Raw genomic sequence first — 26,544 nt, 5'->3', positions numbered from 1 at the left:
CCAGCTCCGCCTACTCCTTGCGAACCCAGTTCATCGAGCCTTGGTGCCTGATTTCGCCGAGGAACGCCTCTCGCTGCCTTTCTTCCTCGTGGCCGGCGGCATCGTCGTCGCGTGCGCTTCACTGTGGCCGTCGCTCTATGGTGAGCCGCTGCTCTTGCTAAGTGTTTGTCGACTTTTATGTCGCCGACTTTGACACCGCCTACCATGCCATACTAGGGCACCTGGCTCTGACCCAAGTTCATGGTCGTTCCACACTACGCGCATTTGGTGCTGAAGATGCCTTCGCCTGCAGGAGTCCTGTCTCTGCGGGCCAACCTCTCCGTTGCCTACGCCTGCGAGATAGAAAGTCTCGCCCTCGCCGAAGCCACCAACCTCTCCATCCAGATGGCTAGCGTGGTCGCCGAAGCTAAGATGGCATCTGCTGACGACATGGAGATCCCAGAGCCTCCCCGTGCCTCCGCCAAGTCCAAGGAAGTCAAGGAGATCGGCCTCGGCCTCGACGACCCTTCCAAGACGGTGAAAATTGGGGCTCACCTTGACCCCAAATAGGAAAGCACGCTCATCTCCTTCCTACGTGCCAACGCCGATGTGTTTGCTTGGAAACCTGTAGACATGCCGGGGGTACCACGGGAGAAGATCGAGCACTCCTTGAATGTCTCACCGACCGCTAAACCGATCAAGCAGAAACTTCGCCGATTCACGCCAGACAAAAAGGAGGCTATTAGGGTAGAAATAAAATGGCTCTTAGCTGCCGGATTTATAAAAAGAAGTGTATCATCCAGATTAGTTAGCTAATCCTATTCTTGTTAAGAAAAAGAATAAAGAGTGGAGAATGTGTGTTGATTATACTGATCTTAACAAACACTGCCCTAAAGACCCCTTCGGCCTGCCTTAGATAGACGAGGTTGTAGACTCCACCGCCGGCTGCGAGTTGCTCTCCTTTCTTGACTGTTACTCAGGCTACCATCAGATCTCCCTCAAGAAAGAAGACCAGGTCAAAACGTCGTTCATCACGCCTTTCGGTGCATACTGCTACACCACTATGTCCTTCGGACTAAAGAACGCCGGCGCAACCTACCAAAGGGCTATCTAGACATGCCTCGACCAATAGATCGGCCGCAACGTCGAAGCCTACATCGATAACATGGTCGTCAAGACTAGAACCGCCGACAATCTTATCACCGACCTTGAAGAAACTTTCTCCAACCTAAGCAAATACCGATGGAAGCTGAACCCTTCAAAGTGCATCTTTGGAGTTCCATCCGGTATCCTGCTCGGCTACATCGTCAGCGCTCAGGGCATTGAACCAAACCCTGACAAGGTCTCTGCCATCACCAACATGAAACAGCCGACATGTGTCAAAGATATACAGAAGCTTACGGGTTGCATGGCGGCGCTAAGCCGTTTTATCTCGCATCTCGGTGAAAAAGGGCTACCTTTCTTCAAGCTCCTCAAGGCCTCCGAGCTTTTTTCTTGGTCAGAGGAGGCAGATATAGCTTTTGAGTAGCTCAAGTTATTTTTAACAAAACCTCCAATCATGATAGCGCCACGACCAGATGAAACTCTGCTGATTTACATCGTCGCCACATCTTGCGTTGTCAGTACGGCTATTGTCGTCGAACGCGAGGAAGCTGGACACGCCTACAAGGTGCAACGTCCGGTCTATTTCATCAGCGAGGTACTTAATGAGCCCAAAACTCATTATCCTTAGGTGCAAAAGCTGTTATATGCAATTTTGATTACCTCACGCAAGCTCCGACATTACTTCAAATACTACAAGATCACCGTGGTCACAGAGTTCCCTCTAGAGGATATTCTCCACAATAAAGACGCCAATGGTGTATCATCAAGTGGGCCATTGAGCTCGGCACTTACTCCATTGATTTCAGAAGCAGACCAACCATTAAGTCACAGGCACTTGCTGATTTCATCGTTGAGTGGACCGAGATCCTAGAACCCATTGCCGCCACTTGCCCCGAGCACTGGGTGATGTACTTCAACGGTGCCCTTAACATCAATGGTGCTGGTGCGGGTATTCTGTTCATTACGCCGACAAAGGACAAACTCCGATATGTTCTCCGCATACATTTTCCGGCCTCCAACAACGCCGCGGAGTACGAAGCATGTCTCCATGGTCTCCGTATAGCCGTCGAGCTCGGCATCAAATGCCTCATGGTATATGGGGATTCTGCGTTGATTATCAACCAACTCAATAAGGATTGGTCCTGTTCCAGTGAGAAAATGGACGCATACTGCGTCGAAATTAGAAAAATTGAAGGGAAATTCTACGGTATCGAGTACCACCATGTGCTATGGAATCAAAACCAACCAGCCGACCAGCTATCAAAGATAGGATCTTCTCGAGTCGTGGCTCTGCCAGGGGTTTTCGTTCAAGACCTCCTGGCACCATCTATAAAAGAGGATAAGGTAGTTGTAGAAGTACCCCCAACCAAGCAGTTGGTACTCGCGATACCTTTGCCGGTCGCCGATTGGAGGGAACAGTTCATCAAATACCTCTCCAGCGACGAAACACCCACCGACAAAATCGAATCTGAACGACTAATTCGCCGAAGTAAGCATTACGTGCTGGTAGATGGTAGCCTGATGAGGAAAAGTGCCAAGGAAGGAATATTGCAAAAGTGCATCATCCAAGACGACGGTGTGAAGCTACTTTCCGAAATTCACTCTGGTTCCTGTGGCAATCACGCGGCTTTAAGAACACTGGTCGGCAAAGCTTTCCGAGCAGGTTTTTACTGGCCCACGGCCATTACAGATGCAGAAGATCTCGTTCGACGATGTGAGAGGTGTCAGTTTTTTGCCAAGCAAATACATGTGCTGGCACAAGAATTACAGACCATTCCAGCTTCCTGGCCATTCGCATGCTGGGGACTGGATATGATCGGGCCTTTCAAACCAGCGCCAGGAGGTTTCCGGTATGTGTACGTCGCCATTAATAAGTTCTCCAAGTGGATCGAGTACAAACCACTCGTCGCAGCTACTGCTAAGAAAGCAGTCGAGCTATTTGAAGACATCGTACACAGATTCGGTCTCCCGAACAGCATCATCACCGACCTCGGGACAACTTTTACCGGCCATCATTTTTGGGACTTCTGCGAAGACAGGTGCATTTCTGTTAAATACGTTTCCGTTGCTCATCCTAGAGCCAACGGCTAGGTCGAGCGGGCTAATGGTATGATCCTCGATGCCCTCAAAAAAAGGCTCTATCAAAGAGAAGAAAAGCATCCGGGAAGATGGCTCAAAGAACTACCAGCTGTGGTCTGGGGACTGCGCACTCAAGCTAGTCACAGTACCGGCGTATCTCCATATTTTATGGTCGATGGCTTAGAGGCCATACTCCCAGCGGATATTGCATTCCGAGCACCTAGAGTAGAAAATTATGATGAAGAGCAAGCCACAGCCATTCGGACAGAAGACATTGATCGGGCTAAGGAAGAACGTCTGATTACTTGCGTTCGCACAGCCAAGTACCATGAAGGTCTGTGGAGGTATTACAACCAAAACATCAAAGGTCGTTCGTTCGTGATCGGCGACCTCGTCTTACGTCGGAAACAAAAAACAGAAGGGCTTCACAAGCTGTCTTCGCCCTGGGAGGGCCCTTACATCATCAAAGGTGTTACTCGGCTAGGGTCTTATCGCTTATGTGACTTAGATGGAATCAATATTCCCAACTCCTGGCACATAGAGCACCTTATACATTTCTACCCCTGAAATAACACAGATATGTATTCTTTACTTTCATATTAATAAAGTTCTGGTCTCCAAAATTTTCCTCCATTTTTTCGTCCATTATAAGTTTCACTTATCTCCATCGGGCTATACGCCATGGCATGGAGATCTCCAACACGTTCGCCAAGCACGCCCAATTCGCCGAACACGATTACTCCAAAAATCGCCAAACACGATTACTCCAAAAATTGCCGAACACGGTTACTCCAAAAATCGCCGAACACGGTTACTCCAAAACTGGCCAAACATGGTTACTCCAAAAATCGCCGAACACGATTCCTCCAATTCGCCGAACACGTTGACTCCAAAAATAGCCAAAAACGATTACTCCAAAAATCGCCGAACATGATTTCTCCAATTCGCCGAACACGTTAACTCCCGATCGCCGAACACGACTTCTCCAATTCGCCGAACACGTTAACTCCCAATCACCGAACACGATTTTTCCAAAAATTGCCTACTATGTTTCCTCCAAGTCACATAGGTTTTTCTACTAAAACAACGACGATCTTGCGTTCCAAATTTCGAAACATAGCCCGCCGATCGTCAAGCAGCACACTTTTTTCCTTATATTTTCTATGGAGAAGACCCAGTCTCTGACTATGCTTAGGGTCTCCGCCCTCTGCGTTACGGTTGGTCAGCTACGGTTCCTTGGCCATGCCTTAACTTGGCGATTCTATTACAAGAATGGCTACTCGCGCATTGGGAGTGGAGAGATGGCGGGAATCGCGTGTACCCACGTGGCAATGGGCTGGATTGGTGGAGTACTGTATTCTCGGGTGGCGCGGACCCATTTTTGTTTTAGAGGACCTGAGGGTAGGTTGGTATATGTAGGTCAGGAACCTACATTTGTCGTGTGGTCTGGAATTCCCAGCTGGGTTTAATCGGTTCGAATCGTCGTTGCTCCTTGGTTATGGAGACTCAACTCACTATTCATCATCGTAGTTTAATAACTGGAACTTGAGTAAGGTTTAAGAAAGTGTTGGATACAAAGTTTCATGGTCTCAATACGGATCATGTCAGCTTTGTATATGATCTTTTTGATGATAAAAATGTTGATATAAAGAATCTTGTTAGAGAGCCTTTATGCAAAAGAACTTTGATTATTGCTAAAGCCATACCTTGAATCCCTGAGCCTGCTCTCAGTTTTTAGTCTTTGAACCGGATCATGTCAGCTTTGTATATGATCATATGCATTGCAAAGCATTTGGTCTTAGTGAAAACTTGGATATGCATTCACTAAAACAAGTTTACTTTTATGTTATATGTGTTGACTTGGATGGTGGAATCAATTTCAAAACAATTGTGTTGGATTGGATTTCTGAAAACCCTGATTTCAACATTTAATTTTACCCTGGAAAACCCATTTCAAAATCTAAGCATATTTTGGGGTTGAGACTAAAAGCAAAAGTGTAGAGCTTGTCGAGATGTAAAAAGTTGGTTTTTGGAGTTTTCAAAGTCGTTTTATAAAATTTGAAGTAATTTGAAAAGGCGTAAATTCTTGAAATGTCCCCTTTTTGAATTCAAACTTGCATTTCAAAATGTAGACTGAATTTAGGTATGGTTATAAAAAGCAAAGTTGTAGAACTTTGAATTTGGAACAACTTTTATTTTTGTAGATTTTTGAGTTGCTATATAAATTTGGGAGTATTTTGGGTTTCAAATCAAGTGGCAATTTTGTAATTTCGGTGAACGGTAACCGCGGAAGCCATCTCACCGACGGCGAGCTTCTATTGCGTTCTGGTCGTTGCCGTGGCCACCTTTGGCTCTGCGCTGGCGTGGAGAAGGCTCCTGTGTGGCTTCTCTTTGCTTCCTGGTCACGTTTTAAGCCCCGATGCAGTCGCCATTCTCTTCTTTCTCCTCCTCTATTTTTCCAGTCGCCACCGTCGCTGCTCCGTCGTGCTTGCGCTGTCGCCGTAGTGCCTTTACCGTCTTGGCAAAGCCTGTCCCAGCTCCGCCTACTCCTTGCGAACCCAGTTCACCGAGCCTTGGTGCCTGATTTTGCCAAGGAACGCCGCTCGCTGCCTTTCTTCCTTGCGGCCGGCAGCATTGCCGTCGCGTGCGCTTCACCGTAGCCGTCGCTCTACGGTGAGCCGCTGCTCTTGCTAAGTGTTGATCCAGCTTCACCTTGATGCCGTGGTGATTTATGCCTTGTTGCTTGGTCATTTCTTCCACCGCAGCCACCGGAACATCACCGTCGTCGTTGCTCACGCCGTCGCGGCTGCTGTGACCGTCAACCTACCTCTCCGCTGCTCCTCCGGTCCCGCTTTTTACTCAATCACGTTCGGGGTGAGCTGCTGAACCTTCCCATGTAGTTTGTTTAAGCTCTACCGGTCTTGTTTCACCGGCGGAGCACAGCCGCTCCACCGTGTCCGCCATGGCCGGTGTCGAGCTCGTATTGAGCTGTAATCGATGCAAGTAGTGACATCAGTAGGTGCGCCTAGTCGTGATGAACATGTTGGTGCCTTCGCCGTCGCCATTGATCTCACTGGTGGCAAGGAATCGCTGGTCAGCGCGCGTCGTCGCCGTGGTCAACATGGGGATCGGTGCTGACAGGTGGGGTCGATCTGTCAGTGGCGGTTTGGTTTAAAAATGGAAATTTTTCTTTTTCAGAAATAGATGAATAGTATGAGTTTTTTGTTATTTTTGTGTAGAATTATTTAGAGCTCCAAAAATTATGAAACTTTTTGTGTGACCTCTTTGTGATGTATAATATTTAGGAAAAATATGAAATGTTGCTTGTCAGTAATTTTTGAATGTGATAAAAATTGCTCAATTAATTAATAAATGAGATTTCATGATTTTTCTAGGCTTAAATAATTATCCAAAAAATATGAAAATTGTTTTGCCACTTAGTTATCATGTGATGAACCTTTAAAAAAATTTGAGCTCAATTGGAACAAGTTGATTTATTTCATAATTTTGAATTAAATAATTAATTCATAAAAGCAAATAGTAACCTTTAATGATTTAGGTTTTGTTTGAATTTTTCGATTGAGTGATGACCTTGGGTCATTAGTTGGTAATGATCCTTGGCAATTGAAATAAGTGTTATGAAAAAGGTTTAGTTAGTTTTGACTTGTAACTGTACCGCGAAGGAAAGTTGTATTCAAGTTTTTGACTTTCGCATCCATTATCAAGCATCACGTTTTGTATCTCGCATCATGTTAAACATGGCATTGTTACTACGTGTAGTGAATGAAAGTGAGCACGTGGTAGTTAATCAAGTTGAGGAGAAGGTTAATCCATCTGTTGAGGTCGGATTTGATATATGTGGAACGACTCCGGAACCTGACTTTTCCGCCAATCGAGGCAAGCCCCGGATGCATTTAAACCTACCTTGTGTTTTACAAATTTATATCGCTTTTGCTTTTCAATACTGCATTAAGTGATTAGGAGTGAGTGAAAACCTAATTGGTGCATTACCAATCTTGTTTTTCCATATCTACCTTGTTACCAGTTTTACTTCGTAAATGTCTAGTTATGCTTAGCCATGCTTAGACAGATAAAAGTCGGGTGATTACCTGTCACCTGTGAGTTTTAAATGGATCTTTGGTTACGTTTGGTTACTTATGTTATCATGAGATATGAGCATGTGGAATAATAAATCTAGACCGGGCGGACTCAGTGTATGAGAGCCACAAGACATGGATGTCTTGTGAGCGGGTTCTTTCCGCCTATGTCGATTGAGGCTCGTCCGTTGTTGAACTGCATGAGGTGAGACTTTGTAGTACTAACCACACATTCTGGTAAGCCTTAACTTGGCGATTCTATTACAAGAATGGCTACTCGCGCATTGGGAGTGGAGAGATGGCGGGAATCGCGTGTATCCACGTGGCAATGGGCTGGATTGGTGGAGTACTGTATTCTCGGGTGGCGCGGACCCATTTTTGTTTTAGAGGACCTGAGGGTAGGTTGGTATATGTAGGTCAGAGACCTGCATTTGTCGTGTGGTCTAGAATTCCCAGCTAGGTTTAATCGGTTCGAATCGTCGTTGCTCCTCGGTTATGGAGACTCAACTCACTGTTCATCATCGTAGTTTAATAACTGGAACTTGAGTAAGGTTTGAGAAAGGGTTGGATACGAAATTTTATGGTCTCAATACGGATCATGTCAGCTTTGTATATGATCTTTTTGATGATAAAAATGTTGATATAAAGAATCTTGTTAGAGAGTTTTTATGCAAAAGAACTTTGATTATTGCTAAAGCCATACCTTGAATTCCTGAGCCTGCATTCCTGAGTCTTCTTAGTTTTATTTCGGTTAAGTCTTGTTGAGTACTTTTGTACTCAGGGTTCGTTGACCCTTGTTGCAGGTGAGCCTCATGAGCAGGTCTGTTTTGGACCATGCTGCATGACTGTTGTTCGATCTGATGATGACAAGTAATTATGTGGTCCTTGGGCAGGGCACTTTAATTGTGTGTTTTGTATTATGTTACTAATGCCACTCCACTACTATGGTTTGTAGTATTTATCGAACTTAGTTTGTAAGTTTTGAAACAACTAGTTTATAAACTAAGTTATTGTAAGACTTCCGCTAATTTACTCTGATGTAGATATTTGAATAAATATTGTAATACTGCAATAACTCTGTAATGGGATCCTGCTCGGAAATCGTGGATGATTCAGGGTTCTTCGTGGATACCTGACAGTCTTCTTAAGTTACCGAGAATATATGCATAGTCGTCAGAGGTCATTGGACAGTGACAGTTGCATATGGGCCCTATAATTTAGGAGGTTCTGCCACAGAGACAACCTCGTCCTCATCCTCTAGCTCCACTTCTTCCTCCCAACCGTCATCCTCGACCAACATCTCTGGATCTTCTTCTTCCTCATCAAGGATCGGGTACAGTTGGTTGTTCAGAAAATGCACCTCATGCTGAAGATAACCACCACGTTCTAGGTCTGTGCAAGCTACTGACGCAAGTTTCTCTCAACACGGTCCTGTTGTATGCTCAAGGCTTGAGTCATGTCTCGTTCTGCTTCTGCCATACCTGCACGTTTGTTTGCTAGGATCTGCTGGCGCGTAGCTGTGAACGTCTCGGCACGGGTGGCCTCTAGCTGCTCCCGCAATCCTGCTAGCACAGATAAAGTATGCATGCGAGTAAACCTATGCCTACTTCTATAGTCAAGGGTAATAGATTTAGAAACTTTAAGTGTTTCAGGAATCGATATGAGATCGATCAAATGAACATGGTTCAATATACTTTAGATGTTGGAAGCTTGATGAGTGTACAAGTAGAAGTAAGAACTTATCCTGACGTAGTTTACGTATCCGGGATATTTTGACAGAAATCTAGTCCAGATATAGATAACTGAAATGGAGTTGAAAATGTCTTGCAATTTTGTAAAGTATCATAGGCCTCATGCTAAGTAAGAAAGAACAGGTACTCTCAAATAGTTGAGGGTACAAATGTTAAGTCTTGGCGAGATGTGTAGTGAAATCCACAACAGTTGCTAACACTCGCAGTTAGAGTATTATTATGAAAAAGCTCCAAAGAAATAGTTGTGGTGTCATCAGTGATACATACCATAGTATAGCTTGACATGAGGCTTAAACAATAGGCAAAAGAGGTTAAGAAAATTTATACCCGGATTTAACAATGGTAGACAACAACAATAATCATTTAAAGTAAGTTAACTACTAAGACAATAGGTCAAGTGTGCTGCTAAACACATTGACACTAAGTTATATGTTGTAAAGTAGAAAAACCAGAATCATTTTGAAAGCATTGAGCACATAAGTACCGAGTAAGTACTTACGGATCTGTTTACCAAAGGCTTAGCACCCAGTGCATTCAGAGAACACACAGTCGACATGAGTTTACGAGAAAGCCTATGATTTCTGGATACTAAAGGCCTAGTTGAGTATCTATTTCAAAATAGAGAGATGCATTGTAGCTGTTAAATCTAATGGTAACTGACCGTGACGATGAGGCACGCTCTATGCACTGATCTGTGATAGAATGAGAAAAAGAAAAAAAAGTTAAGTTTAAGTCATAAGGTGAGATCAAGCAGGAGAATGTTAGGTTGATCTCCACTAATTGGCCCAAAGGCTCTTGATCCGCGCCCTGATCGGGGATGCTCAGCATTTCTATTGGCTGATGGGCCCTCGTCGCGTAGCGCCATAAAAGGATGATGGGGGCTATGGCACAAGACAAGAGGTTCACCGTAGTCGCCAGCGCCCCACCGTGATGTCCTAACCCTAGTCCGATCTAGAAGGACGCGCTGTAAGCGACGGGAAGCGTCATCGCCTTCGCCGTCGCCACCATCACCGCGCCCGAACTACTGCTACCTACGATGACCTAGTGGGCGCGTCTCTGCTTCCCCTACTACTACGACTCCGGTGGCCATGTCGCGGTGGGGCCGTGACCATGGCTGAGCTCGACGTGAGGTACATTAGCGAGTCTCTTCATTTAAGCTAAGCATTATCCACTGATCTACGCGTACGCCTAGAGGTGCTTTAAGTTATATCAATACATACCGTCCTACGTCATGAGCGGGTAATCGGAGGCGGAGAGGTTGATGAACCGGTCCCAGGCGCCGCCGCGGCGGAGGAGGACGGCGCAGGTGTGCAGCGTGTTGGCCACCATGGTGGGGCCACGGTAGGTGACCATGTTGACGCGGCGGATGACGTGGATGTTGCCGGCGGCGGAAGACGGTGGAGTTGGCGACGTGGGTCGACAGCTCCAGGCGCTCCGCCACGGGGGCCTCGCGGTCCAGGTGCACCACGTACTGGTTGCGCGGGTGGTACAGCGCGTGCAGCGCGCGCCAGAGACGGTCCAGGTCGCCCTTGGACCCGGAGATGAGGTACGCCAGCCGCGGCACGCCGGCGCCGGCCGGCGGCGTGTCGTTGGCCGGCTCAGCGGCGGCACGTTCTCCCTCCACGAAGTCGGCAGCGCGGGTGGCGGGTAGGAAGGAGAAGAAGGACGACGACGAGGAGATGTATGACGAGGAGGAGGACGTGATGGCGAGCGCGACGGCCAGGAACAGCAGCAGGCTCAGCGCGGCCGACAGCGCCCACCGGCTGTCCACCAGCCACGCCGCGCTGCTCGGCAGCTTCGTCGGGGACGCGGCTCCTGCCCCGCCGCCGCGCGGGGTCTTGGCCGACGGCGAGTAATGATGATCACCCCCGCCACCGCCGCGCGGGGAAGCCGACTTGGCCGACCTCGGCGAGTGCTGGTCGCCGCGGCCGTTGTTGGCGTGCATGGCGCCCAACGACGATCTGCAGCCGCTCGGTGCAAGGCGCCACCACCAGGGCTAACGACCGCGCGCGAACGATCTGTTGGGTCGATGGACGGACACTACAGGCCGCCGCTGCTGCTGCGTGTCTCACGCCCGCACGCGCGCCCTGGACGATGACGATGGTTCTTACCGGCGATGATTGACGAACACCAATGATGAGCTTGGCAGCTTATTTATGCAATCCTCTTAAGGATCGGACGAGGGTGACCACGACGCACCCAATGGCTATCGAATTCTTGGGGCCGCCGGGCAGGGAGCAAGAGATTTGGATTTTTTTTTTTGGGTGGGGGGGGGGGGGGGGTCTGCAAGGGATTTGGATGGGTCGAAGAGGGCTGGTTACGTGCTGGCAAACAAATTAAAAGAGATTAGGATGGATCAAATGACGACGACGACGACGACGCTGATGCAACCCCAAAGACCTTTGCAGGAAAGACCGGCCGCGTATTTAACACACCACACACAGCAATTGCCATCGGAAACTATTGCCTGTTGAGTACCTCCAGGACCGGTTAAACTTCAAGGAAGCCAGAGACAATCCGAGACAACCTCAACAGATGAACAGCCCGGACACCCACCAACTGACCTGGAGATTGACAGAGAACAACAGACAGGTGCAGGCAACAATTTACTCTGAACGCTTGCTCGCTCATCAACTTGACCTAGAGAGAGACAGACAGAGGTGCAAGGATTTGATCCAGTCTAGGAGCGAGCGAGGAGGAGGACGAGGAGGAGGAGGAGGAGGACGATGATAGATATGGCGTGGAGAGGCGAGCAGGTTTCTCGGAGAAACGGTTGCTGGTTGCAGGGATGTCGCGAGGGCAAACACGCGATAGGCCTGATCTGTATGGGAGACGATAAACAAACGTGGCCAGCGCCCCCGGCAACGCGGCGAGCTGTAACGTCCCCGGCGACCCTCCGGTCACGCCCCGCCCCGTCCCTCTCGTGCTCCATCTCTCCCGTACGCAACGCGACCCGTACCATGCATGCACACCGGCCACGCACGCCGTACCGTACCCTGCGTCGTTCCCTCTTTCAACGCAGGCACACATTATTCTTGTTGCATCTGTCAGCGTCACCAACATCTGTATATATACTAGTACTAGTATATCATTGCGAGTTCAGTTTCAGTCCCTTGGTTGTGACACCAGAACAAAGACAAAAATAATGATTAATAATGAATAAACAGGCAGATTAGATTAGATTAGATTACCTATTGTGTGATGCGTATTAAAGATTTGCTTTGCCTTGTGCCTCTTTTGACATCAATGATGATGGAATATATTTGTTAGTTGTCATTGGTGTGCCAAGAAACTGAACAGCCTTTTTCCGCCCTGTTTATTCTATGCCTTTCTTTTTTTAGAGTACTGATTATTATTCTATGCTTTTCTTTTTTTAGGGCGCTAATTATTCTATGCCTGACAAAGATCTTAGATCATGTTCGCTTTGCTGAAAAGTCATGGCTCAAAGTACTATTTTCGTTAGCTAAAATAATACGACTCGTAAGATAAGCGAACAGACCTAAGTGCCTCACAAGGGACGACGTGTCTGCCCTGCTAGGCTGCTAGTCACCTGTCTCGGCTGCGGCGGCGGATTGCCATGCCTTCCAGGCCACCGCGCGCGGTGTGTACACCTGGGCGATCCATGCATGGAGTTGGTTTATCGTGTTTCCTTCTACTGCTAGCGACATGCCAAGCATCTACTACGCCTATAGCTAAGCTAGGTTTCGATCCTGATCCACGACCAATTTCCAAATACTAGTTGCGCTTATAAGGTTCGGGTGATCTAATCTATATCTATATCAATATATATACTTATATAATCTATAATTTATTATCTATAATCTACATCTACAATATATAATCTATATCTATAACCTATATATAATCTATATAATCCAAAATTTTCTATATTAAAGAGTCAAAATTCCCCTAGCTACCCAGGCACTCCGTGTCTTGTACGTGACTCAGACGCATGACCCATACACATACGAGTTACAATGATTTGCGTCTAGCGACGTTGAATACAGAGTCCGATTTCCAATATATATTGGTCACCCCCTACGTATCTCGTTAATGACCATACGAGTTAGAACAAATCGCATGCATCTAATGATGATACGAAATCTAATTTATATATGTATTGGGTTCTGTTACAATGCAGGGACACATTTGCTAGTCTAGTATTAAAGAGCCAAATTTTCTTTCTTCTGTTTCTCACAAAATCCACTCACCCATTGCTTGCCCTTCACCCTCATCTTTCTCACTTTGAGTTTGGAGCTACAAAACTTTCATTGGTGGCACACGACTTATGTCATAGCTTGATCACCTGAGCCCCTTCGTGTCATGCCATGTATGCAGATGTATGGCTAGTCTTCCATCTTTTTAAAAAAATTATAACAGGTGCATACAATAACCATATATTTAAGTTTTAGTCGATCTCATATCAATTTCTCATATGGGATTAATCTTTTATTGCGCTAGAATTTACTATTTGATTTAAGGTTGGACAAAGCCTAATCTAATACAACAAAAATAGCTAGCATATGGGCTTGTTAGTAAATGTACATGTGCGTTGCAACTGAACATTTATTTTGTTGCATGGCGCGGCTTAGAGATTTATTTACCGATCATATCATGTGTTTCAATTTGTCTGGGAATCGAACTACTGTGTCTCGACATGTGCTGCTTTAGCTCATATGGGTACGGGAGGTTTAGACATTTATCAATGATCGTGTCATGCGTTCGAATTTGTCTTAGAATCGGACTCTGCACCATGCTTGAACACTTAACTCGTATACACATGGGAGAAAGTGGCGAACCATAGAAAGACTTTGTATTCCAATTTGTTTCGGAATTGGACTCGGGCGTGCATGGACATGCTACTCTTTGTGCATGCATGCATGGGAAAGAATGAGTCCGATCCATTGGATCCCCATAAGATGGTTGTGAGCGATGAAGGAAGAAGAAACATTTCACTCTTTAATAATTTCGCAATTTAATTATTTAGCGGTGATTATAATATGTCACTGAAAGAGAATAGAAAATCCAAATTTAAGATGTATTTGTTTGAGCTTCTTGAAAAGTGTTTGTATCACTAAAAAACATAATATCAACCAAACGGGTGGAATATGAAGCGGCTTTTTCAAAGGCCGTTGCTTTCATTCGTGTAGGGTATAATTTGCGCGGCACTTGAACTCTGCTTTCGGTTTTTCTGCTTTCCAAATGCATAAAACTAGAGACAGAAAACAGTTAGCGCTCTTATAATTGTTTCAAACAAACAGCTTACAATTTTTCCGAATCACGTCAGCGTCCTGTACTAGTGGCATACGGGGAGACGCACGTGACTGAACTCGGTCGGTGTGCATCCGTCCTTCGTCCTGCTAGGTTTTGTGGACATGAGTCCACGGTCACCATACCCCTCCTGCTGTACTGGTCTACTGGCGCCAGACAGCCAGTGGAAAGTGAGGGAAAAAAAAAAGACCAGGCTGATCGACCTCTGCACTACACGGCTTGTTGCCTTCTTCCACGCGCGTCTTCGTCTCCTCTGACCCTTGCGCGGTAAGCCTCGCAGTCCCGGCCTCGATCGTCTCTGACCCTTGCGCGCGAAGCTTTTCGCGGGGCGGGGCGTGTGCATCAGCATGGCGTCCGCCGGTTTCGTGGTCCGGCGGCCGGGCGTGGGGTCGAGCGACGAATTGAAACTCTGCTCTGCAAGTGGAAGAGACGTGGCCGGCGTCGCTTGGTCGCCGTCCGTCGCGCTGGCTGACGCACCTCCTGCGACGCCGACGCCCGAGGCGGAGGCTGCGGACCGGCGTCGAGTGGTCGCCGTAGCTGGAGCATGGAGGCTTCAGCCATAGCGTAGCGTGCGTACACACAAGTCCGGCTCGTGCACGGCAAGACGGCCCAGGACGGGGGTTTCCGTCGTTTTCAGGTCTCGGACACCCGTGCCGATTGTTTTAGCGCGCGTTTAGTTTTCACCCTAACTTCTAAAAAAAAAGTGCTACAGTAGTTATCACATCAAATCTTGCGATACATATATGGAGCATTAAATGTAGACGAAAAAAAAACTAATTGCATAGTTTAGTTAGAAAATTATGAGACGAACGTTTTGAGCCTAATTAGTCCATGATTGAACACTATTTATCAAATAAAAACGAAAGTGCTACAGTAGCCAAATTTTCAACTTTCATCTAACTAAACATGCGCTGTGTTTAGTTAGAGGAAAAGTTGGAATTTAGGTACTGCAGCACTTTCGTTTTTATTTGGCAAATAGTGTTCAATCATGAACTAATTAGGCTCACAACGTTCGTCTCGCGATTTTCAACCAAACTATGTAATTAGTTTTTTTTACATTTACCGCTCCATACACGTATCACAAGATTCGATATGACAGATACTTTTTTAGAATTATTTTTGGAACTGAACACGCGCCGACTTGGTGATGCCGACTGACAGCTTCCTTCGTAGAAGCAATCGATTCCAGAGGCCGGGAGATGCAGGAGCAGGCAACTGCGACAGGGAGAGAGGGCGCGCCTGTCGGCCTTCCGCAGGCCGACGAGAGGTCTATTGGCTATCGGACGGCCGACAGGTCCATACTGTACGTGGCCCTTCCGCAGGCTGACAAGAGGTCTATCGGTTATTGGACGGCCGACAGGTCCATACTGTACGTGGCCCTTCCGCAGGCTGACAAGAGGTCTATCGGTTATTGGACGGCCGACAGGTCCGTACGTGGGCCTATGGGTTATCGGCTCCTGGGATGCCGATATTACGTGGCCCTGTCGGCTTCTGGGATGCCGACAGGGCCGAAAGCTCTGTCCCTGTTGGCTTCTGGGTTGACCGTATGTGGCCACGCCATGGGAATCAACTGCCTGGACGCTGCAGCGTGATTGCCTGGGCTAGTCACCCTGCGCCATCATGATTAGGAGATAAGGAGACATATATAAATAGAAGATAAAGCAGCTTGTGTTAGCTTTTAAACAACTCGAATATTAAAATATATACACATCAGAATATTATACGACTTTATCATGATTTTCTTGCATTTTTTTTACATGACTAGATTAAATACTTCGCAAAAAAATTTAAAAAAATATCTGATCCAAATATGTTTCTTGCTAGATTAATTGATGTATTATCATTTAATACTACAATCAAAGTATATAACAAAATCAATTAGATGTAAGTTAGAAAGTTTTCTACTATTAACTTTCTTAGGACAGGCTTCCAACCAAACAAGTCATTCTCAAGTTTGCCTGGTCAGGCAGATTTCATCAAATACTTTTTGCCAGGCAAGTTGTCCAAATTTCGAACTTGTCCTAGATGAGTTCTTGTTCTTCTACCATTCCGAGCTTCAACGTCGTGCTGGCCAAGGTGCCAGTGTCTTCGCGAGCGTGCAGTGATCACTGAGACTTGAAACTGACATCCTCTCCGGCGAGTGGAGCGACAAGGTGCTAGGGATCAAGGGCAGCCCCAATGTCATGGGGCCAAGCTGCACCATGGCCTCTCACAATATTTCAGCATAACCCCTGTTCGCTTGAGCTTATTCAGAACTAATTTTCAGCTATAGAACAGTGTTTTCCTCTCGCAACATTTCAGCATAAACATAACATAAGCCAAATTTCAGCATCAGCGAACAGAGAGAAATCCAATTCATATTCTACTGGAAACCTTGCAGCTTGCAACATAGCAAACCACGAGGCCCTTCGTCCAAATCACTGAACATCTCATGGAAAAGATCAGCATATGTACCTACCACAAAGTTACCAAGCCGAGATTTCTTCCATCCACGCCAACAAGGTTACAAGAATAACAGCTGCTTCAACAAAGCTCCCAAGTCTCAGCACGGCTGAGAGATTTGGTGGCATCATCACAGTGAAAAAGCTCTTGGTGGCCAATTTCGACTCATACATACATTGGGTTTTCAGTTTCAGATTTGGCGAGCTGAGATACACCTACCATCGCATTGTAGTTGCAGCAAACATTTGGAAACCACCTGACGATACATGACTTTGGTCACCGAGACACTCGAATCGCCGCCAATAAACAAATCACCTCCCCTCTTTCCTGCAGAGTCTCTCCAATACACATGCCCACTACACGGGTGTTGCTTTCTTCCTCCCTGTACATAGCATAGCATAGCATAGCATAGCATAGCGTGTGCTCTATATCCCCCCGAAAACAGCACGGGACCAAAGCAACTCGAAGGTTCCAACTCTTGTTCGGGCGCCTCACTGCTGCATGGCCTGATAGCTGGAGCGGCTGGAAGGGAAGACAGGGATGGCGCCGAAATCGCCGGGTCTTATGCTGCCCTGGTGATGTCCATGATCCCTCCTCGCTCTCGACTTCTCCACCCGGGTTCGCCGGAAGACTTCTTGGATTTGCCGGTCGTTCTCCTTCAGCATCTCGTCAACGTTGCCTGAAGGGCAGGTCAGGGGCCCAGAATGGTGGATCTTGTTGCCTTTCGATCCGTAACCCTGTTATGTCAAGCCATAAAATGGTCAGTTTTTTCTTCCAAAAGTACTAATAATGAACTAGAAGCAGAATAAATGAGGTTGGTTTCCATTTAAACCCCTTTTTCATGTTTCATTGACCTAATAACTGGGTTTGTTAACCTACAATTTGAGCTTCGCGTTGCATGTTAAACTACAGTTCTGAACGAACAATGCAATAACCATGGTTCAAACAGGACAATCAAGCTTTCCATCCTTTTGCATTTCAGGCAGGACGTTACTTACAATAGCTCCATCAGCCCTGATGTTCCTGTCATCCTTCTTCGGGAACACTTGATCGTACTTCCCACTGTTACTGAAATGCTCATTGATGGACTCCGACAACCTCCGCCCATGAGCAAATGCTTCAGCTTGAGCAACCATTGTCCTGCTGCCATCGTCCGTTCGGAGACCTGATCTTGTTGACACAACCACAGGGTGATTCGCAGCACCAGGGACCTGAAGTTCACCGTTTTTGCCACCTCCAGCCTTTGATGGCTCGCTCTGATTAACTAAAGGACCAGAATGGAAGATCCTGGTTGGGTAGGCACGTTGTGGGTCTTCAGAAGACTCAGTAACAGGAGTTGGCCGGGGTGGTTCTATTCGGAATCCAGACGCGGAGTCTTCTTTGCAGGGATTGAACATCTCACTCCTGCTCCTGGTATTAGCTTGGGCTTGCCTTTTCTGAAATCAAAGACATTCATGCAGCAGGCAATACAGGTTACTTATGGATTGAAGTGACAAGACAAGTGCATATGCATCTCCAAGCTAAAGATAAAAAAGGACTATTCAGGAAAGTGTCAACAAGTGGAGAATTACCTGCAATGATGACACTAATTCTGCATTTGCATCAGGGGCAGGGACTGCTCTTGATTCTCTAGTTCTCCTTTCGGGGTCATGTTTATGTTGCTTTCCTCCAGTAACACCTTGCCTAAAAAGTTAATGGCTATGATCAGTACAAAAGAAATGCAGGCACTGCAGTATGACAACAAGTTGGTTGCCTTTCACGTAAGTGTTAAAATTTAAATAGAAAAAGATGGAACAGGCAACAGACTAAAGGAAATGGAAAAAAAAATGAAACAAGTCGTGCAGGTCTAGAAAACAGGACGTGCTAATTATACATGAGAAAAATGAGAGATAAATGTTAATCCTGTGTAGGTGTAGGGGAAGCACCATCCACGGATGGAATGTTGTGTAATAATACCTCCGTCCCAAAAAGAATGCAGTTCAAGGTGCATTCTCAGTTAAAGCGCCTAAAGTTTGATCAAATATATAGACGGTACCCTCGCCTGTGCAATGCGAGGAGACCACGACTCGAACCCGGGACCTTCCAGTCACAGACGGTAAGACTCTACCGCTTGCACCAGGCCCGCCCTTCAACGACAAGATGTAACATCAAGGGAAAAAAAAGTAACAATTGCTGTCCCTGTTACATGACTCACTCTAGTAACTCAACTTTCCAACTATCACAGCATGGGTACAAATGGCAAAAGGTGCAGAAAGGTGTCGTGAACGATGAATCTTGTGAAATGGAGGTAGTATATGTTCATGTGCTTGTGAAAAATATAATAATGTTCATATAAGTTTGACAGGTCGACAAAGATAAGTTTTGTGCTCCATGACCTAGTGAAGTGCTTATGTACTTTTCCAACAGGAAACAATAAAGATCAATGCCTCATTAAGAATTGTCTTTGGTTGATGATAAAATGCGAACACCAAGTTGGTTGTGCTTACCTTCGAGCTTCCTCCTCCCGACGTTTTGCATCAAACTCTTTGCTTGGGGGATACCTAGGCAAGCTTGAAGGATTGCAAGCATATGGCTTTGTTGTAAAAAACTACAGACACAACAATAGGTTCATAGCTAATTATTTAAGGCAGGAGGAATGAAATAGAAAAGAAACGATAAGTGTCACTTTTGGGCATATTACTTGATAATACAAGGATAAAACTGGCTATTCCAATATGATTAAAAGCATGACATAGAAATGTATGGTGCTACCCACTACTTCCTGATTGCCAGACTATCGAGTATAGACTGTTAAGCACAAGATAAGTTCATTCCGCCATGTTGAAAATTCAAATTTTAGAATATTTCAAATGCTGCAAACAAAATGAGTATTGAAACAGCATGTCTCATAAAAAAGAATGGCCTGTTTGAAAACACAAAATAAATGCCTTGTGTTGCTGGAGAAAGGTTTAAGAGGGAATTTGTATACCTCACTTTGCAATGCAGAAGACGCAGTTCCACGATCTGCTGGGTCTACTGAGAGGAGAACATCTACTAATGCCAGAGCAGGAGCAGGGAACTCTTTAAATGTTTCTGGTACACGCCTTGCATACGGGTGTTGCGGTTTGAAAATGGTGGCATGGGGAAGCTTAGATTTCCTCCAATAATCCTCTGACGGTGAACCACAGAGTTTAAATATTTTATGCAACTGCTCAACCTAGAAACAGTGAAGCTTTAACAACTTAGTTTTGTAAACAAATATAACTACTGAAGAGATTCTCTTACAGCATACACTTAGTGTGAGGGGAGCTTGTTAGCATACCTCTGTTCTACCAGGCATGATAGGCTTGCCAGCATATAGCTCGGCAAGAATGCAGCCAGCACTCCAGAGGTCTACAGAAACACCATAATTGGTGGCACCGAGCAAGAGCTCTGGTGGCCTATACCATAGCGTGACAACACGACTAGTCAAAGGATGCCGTTGTTCAGGATCAAAGAAGCTTGCTAATCCAAAATCTGCTATCTTCAATATGCCTCGGTTATCAATCAAGAGATTTGAACCCTTAATGTCACGGTGCAGAATGTGACGACTGTGGCAATGCTCAAGACCACGGAGGAGCTGTTGCATGTAACACTTTACCTGGACAACAGTGGTGCGTATCATCAGACCATAGATCATACAAATAGCTAGTTCACTTCATTTCAAAAATGCTATACCGGCTACCAGGCAATGTTGCCAACTATTTTATTTTAATAATGAGACTGATATTACATGGAACACTTCATCTAGGGATGCTTATTGTCAGCATTTACTGACCATAGTTCATACAAATAGCTAGTAGTTCTCACTTCATTTCAAAAAGTTACTACTACCACTGTACCAAGCAATGTCATCGACTTCTTTCTCTCTCTGAGACTAAGATAGTAGCAGGAATATTGACAGGCGAATACACTAAGGACCACAACAATATGACTACATACCTGAGACTCGGTAAATTTTACTCCAGGGAAAGAAGCTAGTCCAGCTAGATCATGCTCCATGTACTCAAAAACAAGATATAAGCTGCAGGACATCCTTGACGTTACTAGACCCTCTAGCTTGATAACATTTGGATGATCAAGTCGACGCAAAATGAGGATTTCCCTTGCCATAAATTTCACGCTCTCAGGTTCCAGATTATCAAAGCGCACTTTCTTCAAAGCAACAATCTTCTCCTTTTCAAGATCACGAGCTCTGTAAACATTACTGTATGTACCCTGACCAATCTGAATAAACAAACGAACAATTATTGAAAATAATTTCCAAGGCAATAAAAGTTACATGTGCCGATCTTCACAGTGAATTAATTTCATCAGAGCTACCCCTGGCAACACTCATGAACACATCTGAGCACATGATCTCAACAACTCGGTCCAAACCTAAATTCTAGAAATGGTTTGAAGTATTTAAGCCAAATATCAGTTCCTGCCTTTCACAGTCCAATGTCTAGACCTAAAGTATCCATCCAGAACAGGGTAAACAGAACACTACTCTTTGTTATATTACCGCCTTATTTCCAGAAATTTAGCAGAGATGAACAGTCTTTGCTGCTCTCAGCAGAATATTTTATTATTTATAATTAAACAACATTTGCAGGAAAAAAGCAGAAGAAATACGAAGAGCAGTAGTCTTACAGTTTAATTTCATTCCTGGTAAAAGACCAAACTTTTGGCGCATTCTTACCAAAAGCTTGCTAGCAATGCCTACACTATTCATAGGTTCCACGGTCCACTGAAACTAACAAAAATGTCCACAAGAAAGGAAATGCCACGGCATTCTCGCATCCAACACAAAAGGCATCCCCCACTGATAACGGAATGTTACTATTTCCTATCGTCCCCAGCTGCCATCGCCAGGCATAGACAAAAACGAATCCAAGAAATGAAAAGATCTCGCGATATCAAATTGTTTCCGCGTCGCGGAAATATATACCATGTAAAACGTAACATTTCATCATTTACCGCACAATTTTACTGCTCCCCATCTGTTCACAGAGAGCAGTACCTCAACTTATCTTCTAATCTAGCAATGGAAAACCCAAAAAAAACACTCGAATTTACAGCATAATTTCACAGATTATCACTGTTATGAGATTCCGGCACAGGCGAAAGGCGAGAGCAAAATGGGAAGATAACAAAGTAGCACGGGCGAAGCAACGAAGAAGGTCCTACCTTGTCGAGCTTCTCGAACGACTCGGCGCGGCGAGGAACCCATCCACGCACGGCCTCCGGGGCGACGGCGACGAGCCACGGCGGCCACCCCACGGCCACCTGCTCCGCCTCAACTGCCCTCGGCACCGGCCTCCTCACCTGGCACGCCGCCGCCATCGCCATCATCGCCCGCCTCCTCTCCAGCGCCTCCTCCCTCCCGCTCCCTGCCCTCGCATGCTGCTGAAGCTGCAGCTGCTGCTTCCGCACCTCCTCCTCCCTCCTCACCGCTGCCGAGAGCTTCGCGACCGGCGGAGGCGTCGCGCGGCACTGGCCGTCGTCGAAGGCGGAGGGCCGGCCGCAGACGCAGCCCATGGCGCCGGCTGTAACTGCAACGGCGCCCGCGCGTCGAAGGAAGCTGCCTGTCCGGCTCAGCAAAGCCGGCGCCGCCGCCGGGAAGGGAGAGGCATGCGGCGAGCGGATCTTGCGGCTAGGGTTCGGCTCGCGCGGATTAGGGTTAGGAGTGGTGTGGCACTGTGGTGGCGGAGGAGGAGGAAGGGGGGAAACGGTGGCGGGGTGGAACCGTGGGAGTGGAAGGGAAGCAGCAGCGGCCACTCCGCAGTCGCAGGACGGCAGGAGGAGGCGGCTTCGAGAGGGGAGGGGCTTATTTGTAAATTTGGATTGTGCAAGGGTGTCCTTTTGGTTTGGGGGTTCTTTTTGCACCTAAGGACTTCAAAGCTCTACAATTTCTGGAGTGGACAAATAGAATGAGATTCGAGGTCTTGTTATTAATTATAGAATCGGGGAAGGGAAAATTCCAGGTCACCCTTGCACTTTGGGTTTGGCTTCATCTCGAAATTTCACTTTGAACGATGAAATTAGGTATTTTTCATACAAAAGTCGCTGTAGAACTCAAATAACGCCTTAAGGCTCCGTTCATTTTATCTTAAATTCATGGGGATTGAGGAAGATTTTGACTTGTAGGTAATTTAATCCTCTCGATTCCAACAGGCTTGGGACAAAACGAATATGGCCTAAGTGATTTTAGATGATGGACTAGTGGTGAGACCAAACGTCTCGAAGGCATTGTACAGGTCAAAAAAAAAAAGAATCCTAAACTATATACTACTACTACCTACTACGGAGTACACATTATGCTAGCAATCGTACCAAAGAGTCCACGACCACTAGGAACACACAACGAGGAACTACTATGGTTTGGGCTGTGATCGGAAATCCCACATTTACGGATAAACACATCCCCGTCAGAATTAAACACGGAAGCTGCTGTTGTTCGCTGCGCCTGCGCCCGGGGGCCATCTCGCACGCAGGCTACCCGTTCTCCTCCTCCTCGTGCACCCCCTCACGGAACGCCCTGACAGGCACGTCTCCCGACCCGACGGACCCCACGTGTCATCTGATCCCAGGACCGCAGGGCTGGTAGCCTCTCGGGTGCGGCTCTCCGAGACCGGCGCCGGCCGAGTGGACTGCGCGGGCGCCGCTACGCTACGCCCCCACCGCCCGCGTACACGGGATCTCCCTCTCTCGCTGGCTGACGCCGCGGGCCCGACCTCTGCCCGGGTAAAAATTTGGCGGGCAACGGCAGGCTCGTTCCCGCCTCCACCGCGGCCTTTTTTTTTTTTCTTTGGTGCTGATGGCCAGGTACTACTGGGCAGTGCTAATGCTGCTAGCTGCTGGCTGCTAGCTGCTGGCTGCTCGTAGGACTCTGCGAGACAGCTTGAGACGGGAAGCAAAAGCGTTTGAGCTGAAAGGAAACTTTGGCGTTGTCTTTTGTCAGTTGGTTTGCGTGCAGCTGGTAAGTGGTACCGGACGGTGCTGTCACGTGTACGCATGTACAGTAACGGGGAACATTAGCTTAGACATGCTCCCTCCACCTCACAAAGAAATACATTTATTTTTTACCCCCACGGAAGAAGGCACCGCAGCACTGTTTTTTTTTCTTCCGAAAGCGTGTGCTTGGCACGTGCTTCGTGAGGAGAGGTTAGAGTTAGTATAATAATACATAGGACTCGCAAGTAATCTCAGGATTACCGACGAAATCCCACAGGCACAGACAAAAAGCAAGAAAACACGATGGGGGAGACTGTCCACCTAAAATCCCCAACCGGCTAAGTCTAATACAGAAAGACGACACATCGGTGGCCAGTAGTGTAGTGAAGACCACAAAGGTGACGAGGCTAGCATCAACCTCAGCGACATAGCATCCACCAAACCAAGGGCGCCAGCAAGATAACAGCGGCAAAGCATCCGCTATAGAAGAGACCACGGCGGCAAAGCATCCGCCAGAACTGTAGCACGGCGGCAAAGCATCCGCCCGAGACGACGACCATCAACACGACAAAGCATCCGCGGATGGGGGGGCCATCACACTCACAGCAGCAAAGCGACATTGGCGGCAAGGTAACCGCCCGAGCAACATGACGGCAAAGCATCCGTCCAAGAAAAAAGCAATAGCGATAGCGGCAAAGCATCCGCTACAAAAGAGCAAACGACTACGGCAACACCAACCAACTACTGGACAAACCGAAGTGAAGGGTAGCATGAAGCACAATTAGGCTTAGCACAAGGAGCAACTCCAGGCAGGGAAGCAGGAGCAGAGGCACGGCAGCAGGAGCACTCCAACGACACCTTCAAGAAGGGTACTGACATCCGCAAACGCCATCATCATTGACAGGAGCACACGAGGATTTTCATCCCAAAAACCAAGGCCCAGCAACCCGAACCGTGAGGACAAGCTTCGACGACGCCTTCAGGAAGGAGAATGACGCAGCCTGCGCCGCCGCCGCCGCCAGCCCATAGCAGGAAGGGAAGTAGGGTAGATACCCCAAGCACAGTAGTCGACGCTATGGATCAGGGATGGGGGCGCCACCGTGCCAAGTGACTCCAGCCAGTGAGCAGAGAGCAGCGACCCCGGCCGCCGTCCAATCCCACCACGCCAACGCTTGCCGACGCGGGTTCCCAGATCAACCGCCCACAGCCGGCCGCCAGCCGTCGTGCACAGGAGGCTACGGTGCCCCCAACCAGAGAAGGATGAAATGGTTGGAAGGGCACCGTAAGGCCGGAGCACTGGCCACCCCTGCAGCAAGCCCGCTGGGGGAGGCAGCCACGGCACCGCCTTCCGCAAAGCCAGACGCCCAGCCAGCACGCCAGCGCCGGCCATCACCGCACAGGGCAGATCTGGTGAGGGGGAGGACGGATCCGGCCCCGGGGGGCCCGGATTTGGCTCGCCGGAGATGCTCGAGGTAGGGCAGGGTGGAGGAGGAGTGGGGATGCGATGGGAGGCCTTTTTTCGGTCCGTCGCGGGCCGCCGCCGCCACACACCAGAGGGTGGCGGCGGGGGCCGGAGAGGAGCAGAAGGGGGGGGGGGGGCGCTGGCGCGGCGGCGGCTGACCGCCCGAGTCACCCCGCGGGGGCGCTGGGGGAGAGAGGAGTTTCCTGGCTGGCCCGATCCAAAACCTAAAAAGGCCCCACCCCACCCTCACTGTAGCACTGTTTGACACTGTCCAACAATGTTTATCACACTCCGCTAATACTTTTAAGTAATGCCCAAGTCAATTTAGGCCCCATTCGGTTATCTCCGTTCCTGGGCGAACCGATCCGACGCTATTTAAATTTTTGAAGGAAACTCCGATGGAATCGTTCCTCACCCCAACCGAACGAGGCCTTAATGTATCTTAATTTATTAGCATTTCAGTATTTTGGTATGCCTGCTCGGATGAATTGAGCAGCGCTAGGGGTTATAATTAAAATAAATAAAATCGGCAGAGCCGACAGATGCGACTGGCTGGATAGGATCAATGCAACGACGTTAATCTACGAAAGACAGGCGTATAAGAAATGATTAGTTAGAGATCATGAAGATGCATGTTAGATGTATACTAGCTGTTTGCAGGATCCAGGCTTTGCGCGTCCGGCCGGCGGCAAAGCTTTCCCGTTTCGATCTCCTGATCCCACGCTCTCTCATCAGTCATCAGCTTCCAGCATAGGAGTACTCCTGTATTTTTTTTAAAAAAAGGAGTACTCCTGTATTACTATATTTGTACGGTCAAATGCATGCATGCGTTCTCTTCTCCATGTACAGAGAGAAAGACAGAGAGAGGCGGCATTATATTATACTGGCAACAATTGAAGAAGAGTATCAGAGACAGGTCATATGTATGAAACAGAAGCTGATCGAAATTATTGTGGATCGATGGATATTGGCCGGCTAGCTAGCTTAACATGGGTCCAGCGTCATCAGTGGGTACCAGATTAGAGCCAACTGTAGTCCATGTACACGTTACTTACGAACAGAAACAGACAAATTAACTAATTAAATTGCTTCCACGGCATGAGATTATTTGGCCCCACAAACAAGCTATCGTCTGTTCATCACTTTTATATTAAACAAAAAATACACTCGTAGAGCTAGCTGAGTTCATGAGCTCCCCGTAGAAATGTCAAAGACGTCTTATAATTTGGAACGAAAAAAGTACTTTTTATATATATTTCTAAGACCAGTTGACTTTTAAAAGAAAATTAGATGTGCACTTTTTTATATATCTAGGCAACAACTAAGTGATCCAACGGTAACCATCACTTGATTTTTTTTTGGCCCTTAGATACAAAATGGAGGGACAAGATTAAATCTCTCT

The 26,544-nt window shown here is 47.2% G+C and overlaps 1 protein-coding gene and 1 pseudogene across 1 annotated transcript; both read right to left on the bottom strand.

The window, feature by feature from the left end:
- Window positions 1-9,512: 9,512 nt before the first annotated feature.
- Window positions 9,513-11,677, bottom strand: LOC136457420 (beta-glucuronosyltransferase GlcAT14B-like; annotated as a pseudogene).
- Window positions 11,678-16,621: 4,944 nt separating this feature from the next.
- On the bottom strand, window positions 16,622-22,534 carry LOC136461527 (probable serine/threonine-protein kinase At1g54610). Its single transcript, XM_066460794.1, has 8 exons — window positions 21,914-22,534; window positions 20,684-20,968; window positions 20,025-20,342; window positions 19,692-19,919; window positions 19,210-19,310; window positions 18,295-18,406; window positions 17,722-18,159; window positions 16,622-17,460 (listed from the first exon to the last, which is right to left on the bottom strand). The coding sequence occupies exons 1-8, from the start codon at window positions 22,262-22,264 to the stop codon at window positions 17,215-17,217; spliced, it is 2,079 nt and encodes a 692-aa protein (XP_066316891.1). The 5' UTR covers window positions 22,265-22,534; the 3' UTR covers window positions 16,622-17,214.
- Window positions 22,535-26,544: the final 4,010 nt, after the last annotated feature.

This window comes from Miscanthus floridulus, chromosome 6 (assembly GCF_019320115.1).
Source record: "Miscanthus floridulus cultivar M001 chromosome 6, ASM1932011v1, whole genome shotgun sequence".
In the NCBI taxonomy this organism is placed as follows: Eukaryota; Viridiplantae; Streptophyta; class Magnoliopsida; order Poales; family Poaceae; genus Miscanthus; species Miscanthus floridulus.
This window is presented reverse-complemented; position numbering and strand designations above follow the sequence as displayed.

Excerpts from the sequence above, each read along its gene's own strand:
- LOC136461527 (XM_066460794.1), bottom strand. The coding sequence starts at position 22,264 with ATGGGCTGCGTCTGCGGCCGGCCCTCCGCCTTCGACGACGGCCAGTGC. Across the intron at positions 20,969-21,913 it reads CGTTCGAGAAGCTCGACAAG|ATTGGTCAGGGTACATACAG; the intron begins GTAGGACCTTCT and ends TTGTTTATTCAG. Across the intron at positions 18,407-19,209 it reads CGGGAGGAGGAAGCTCGAAG|GCAAGGTGTTACTGGAGGAA; the intron begins GTAAGCACAACC and ends TTAACTTTTTAG.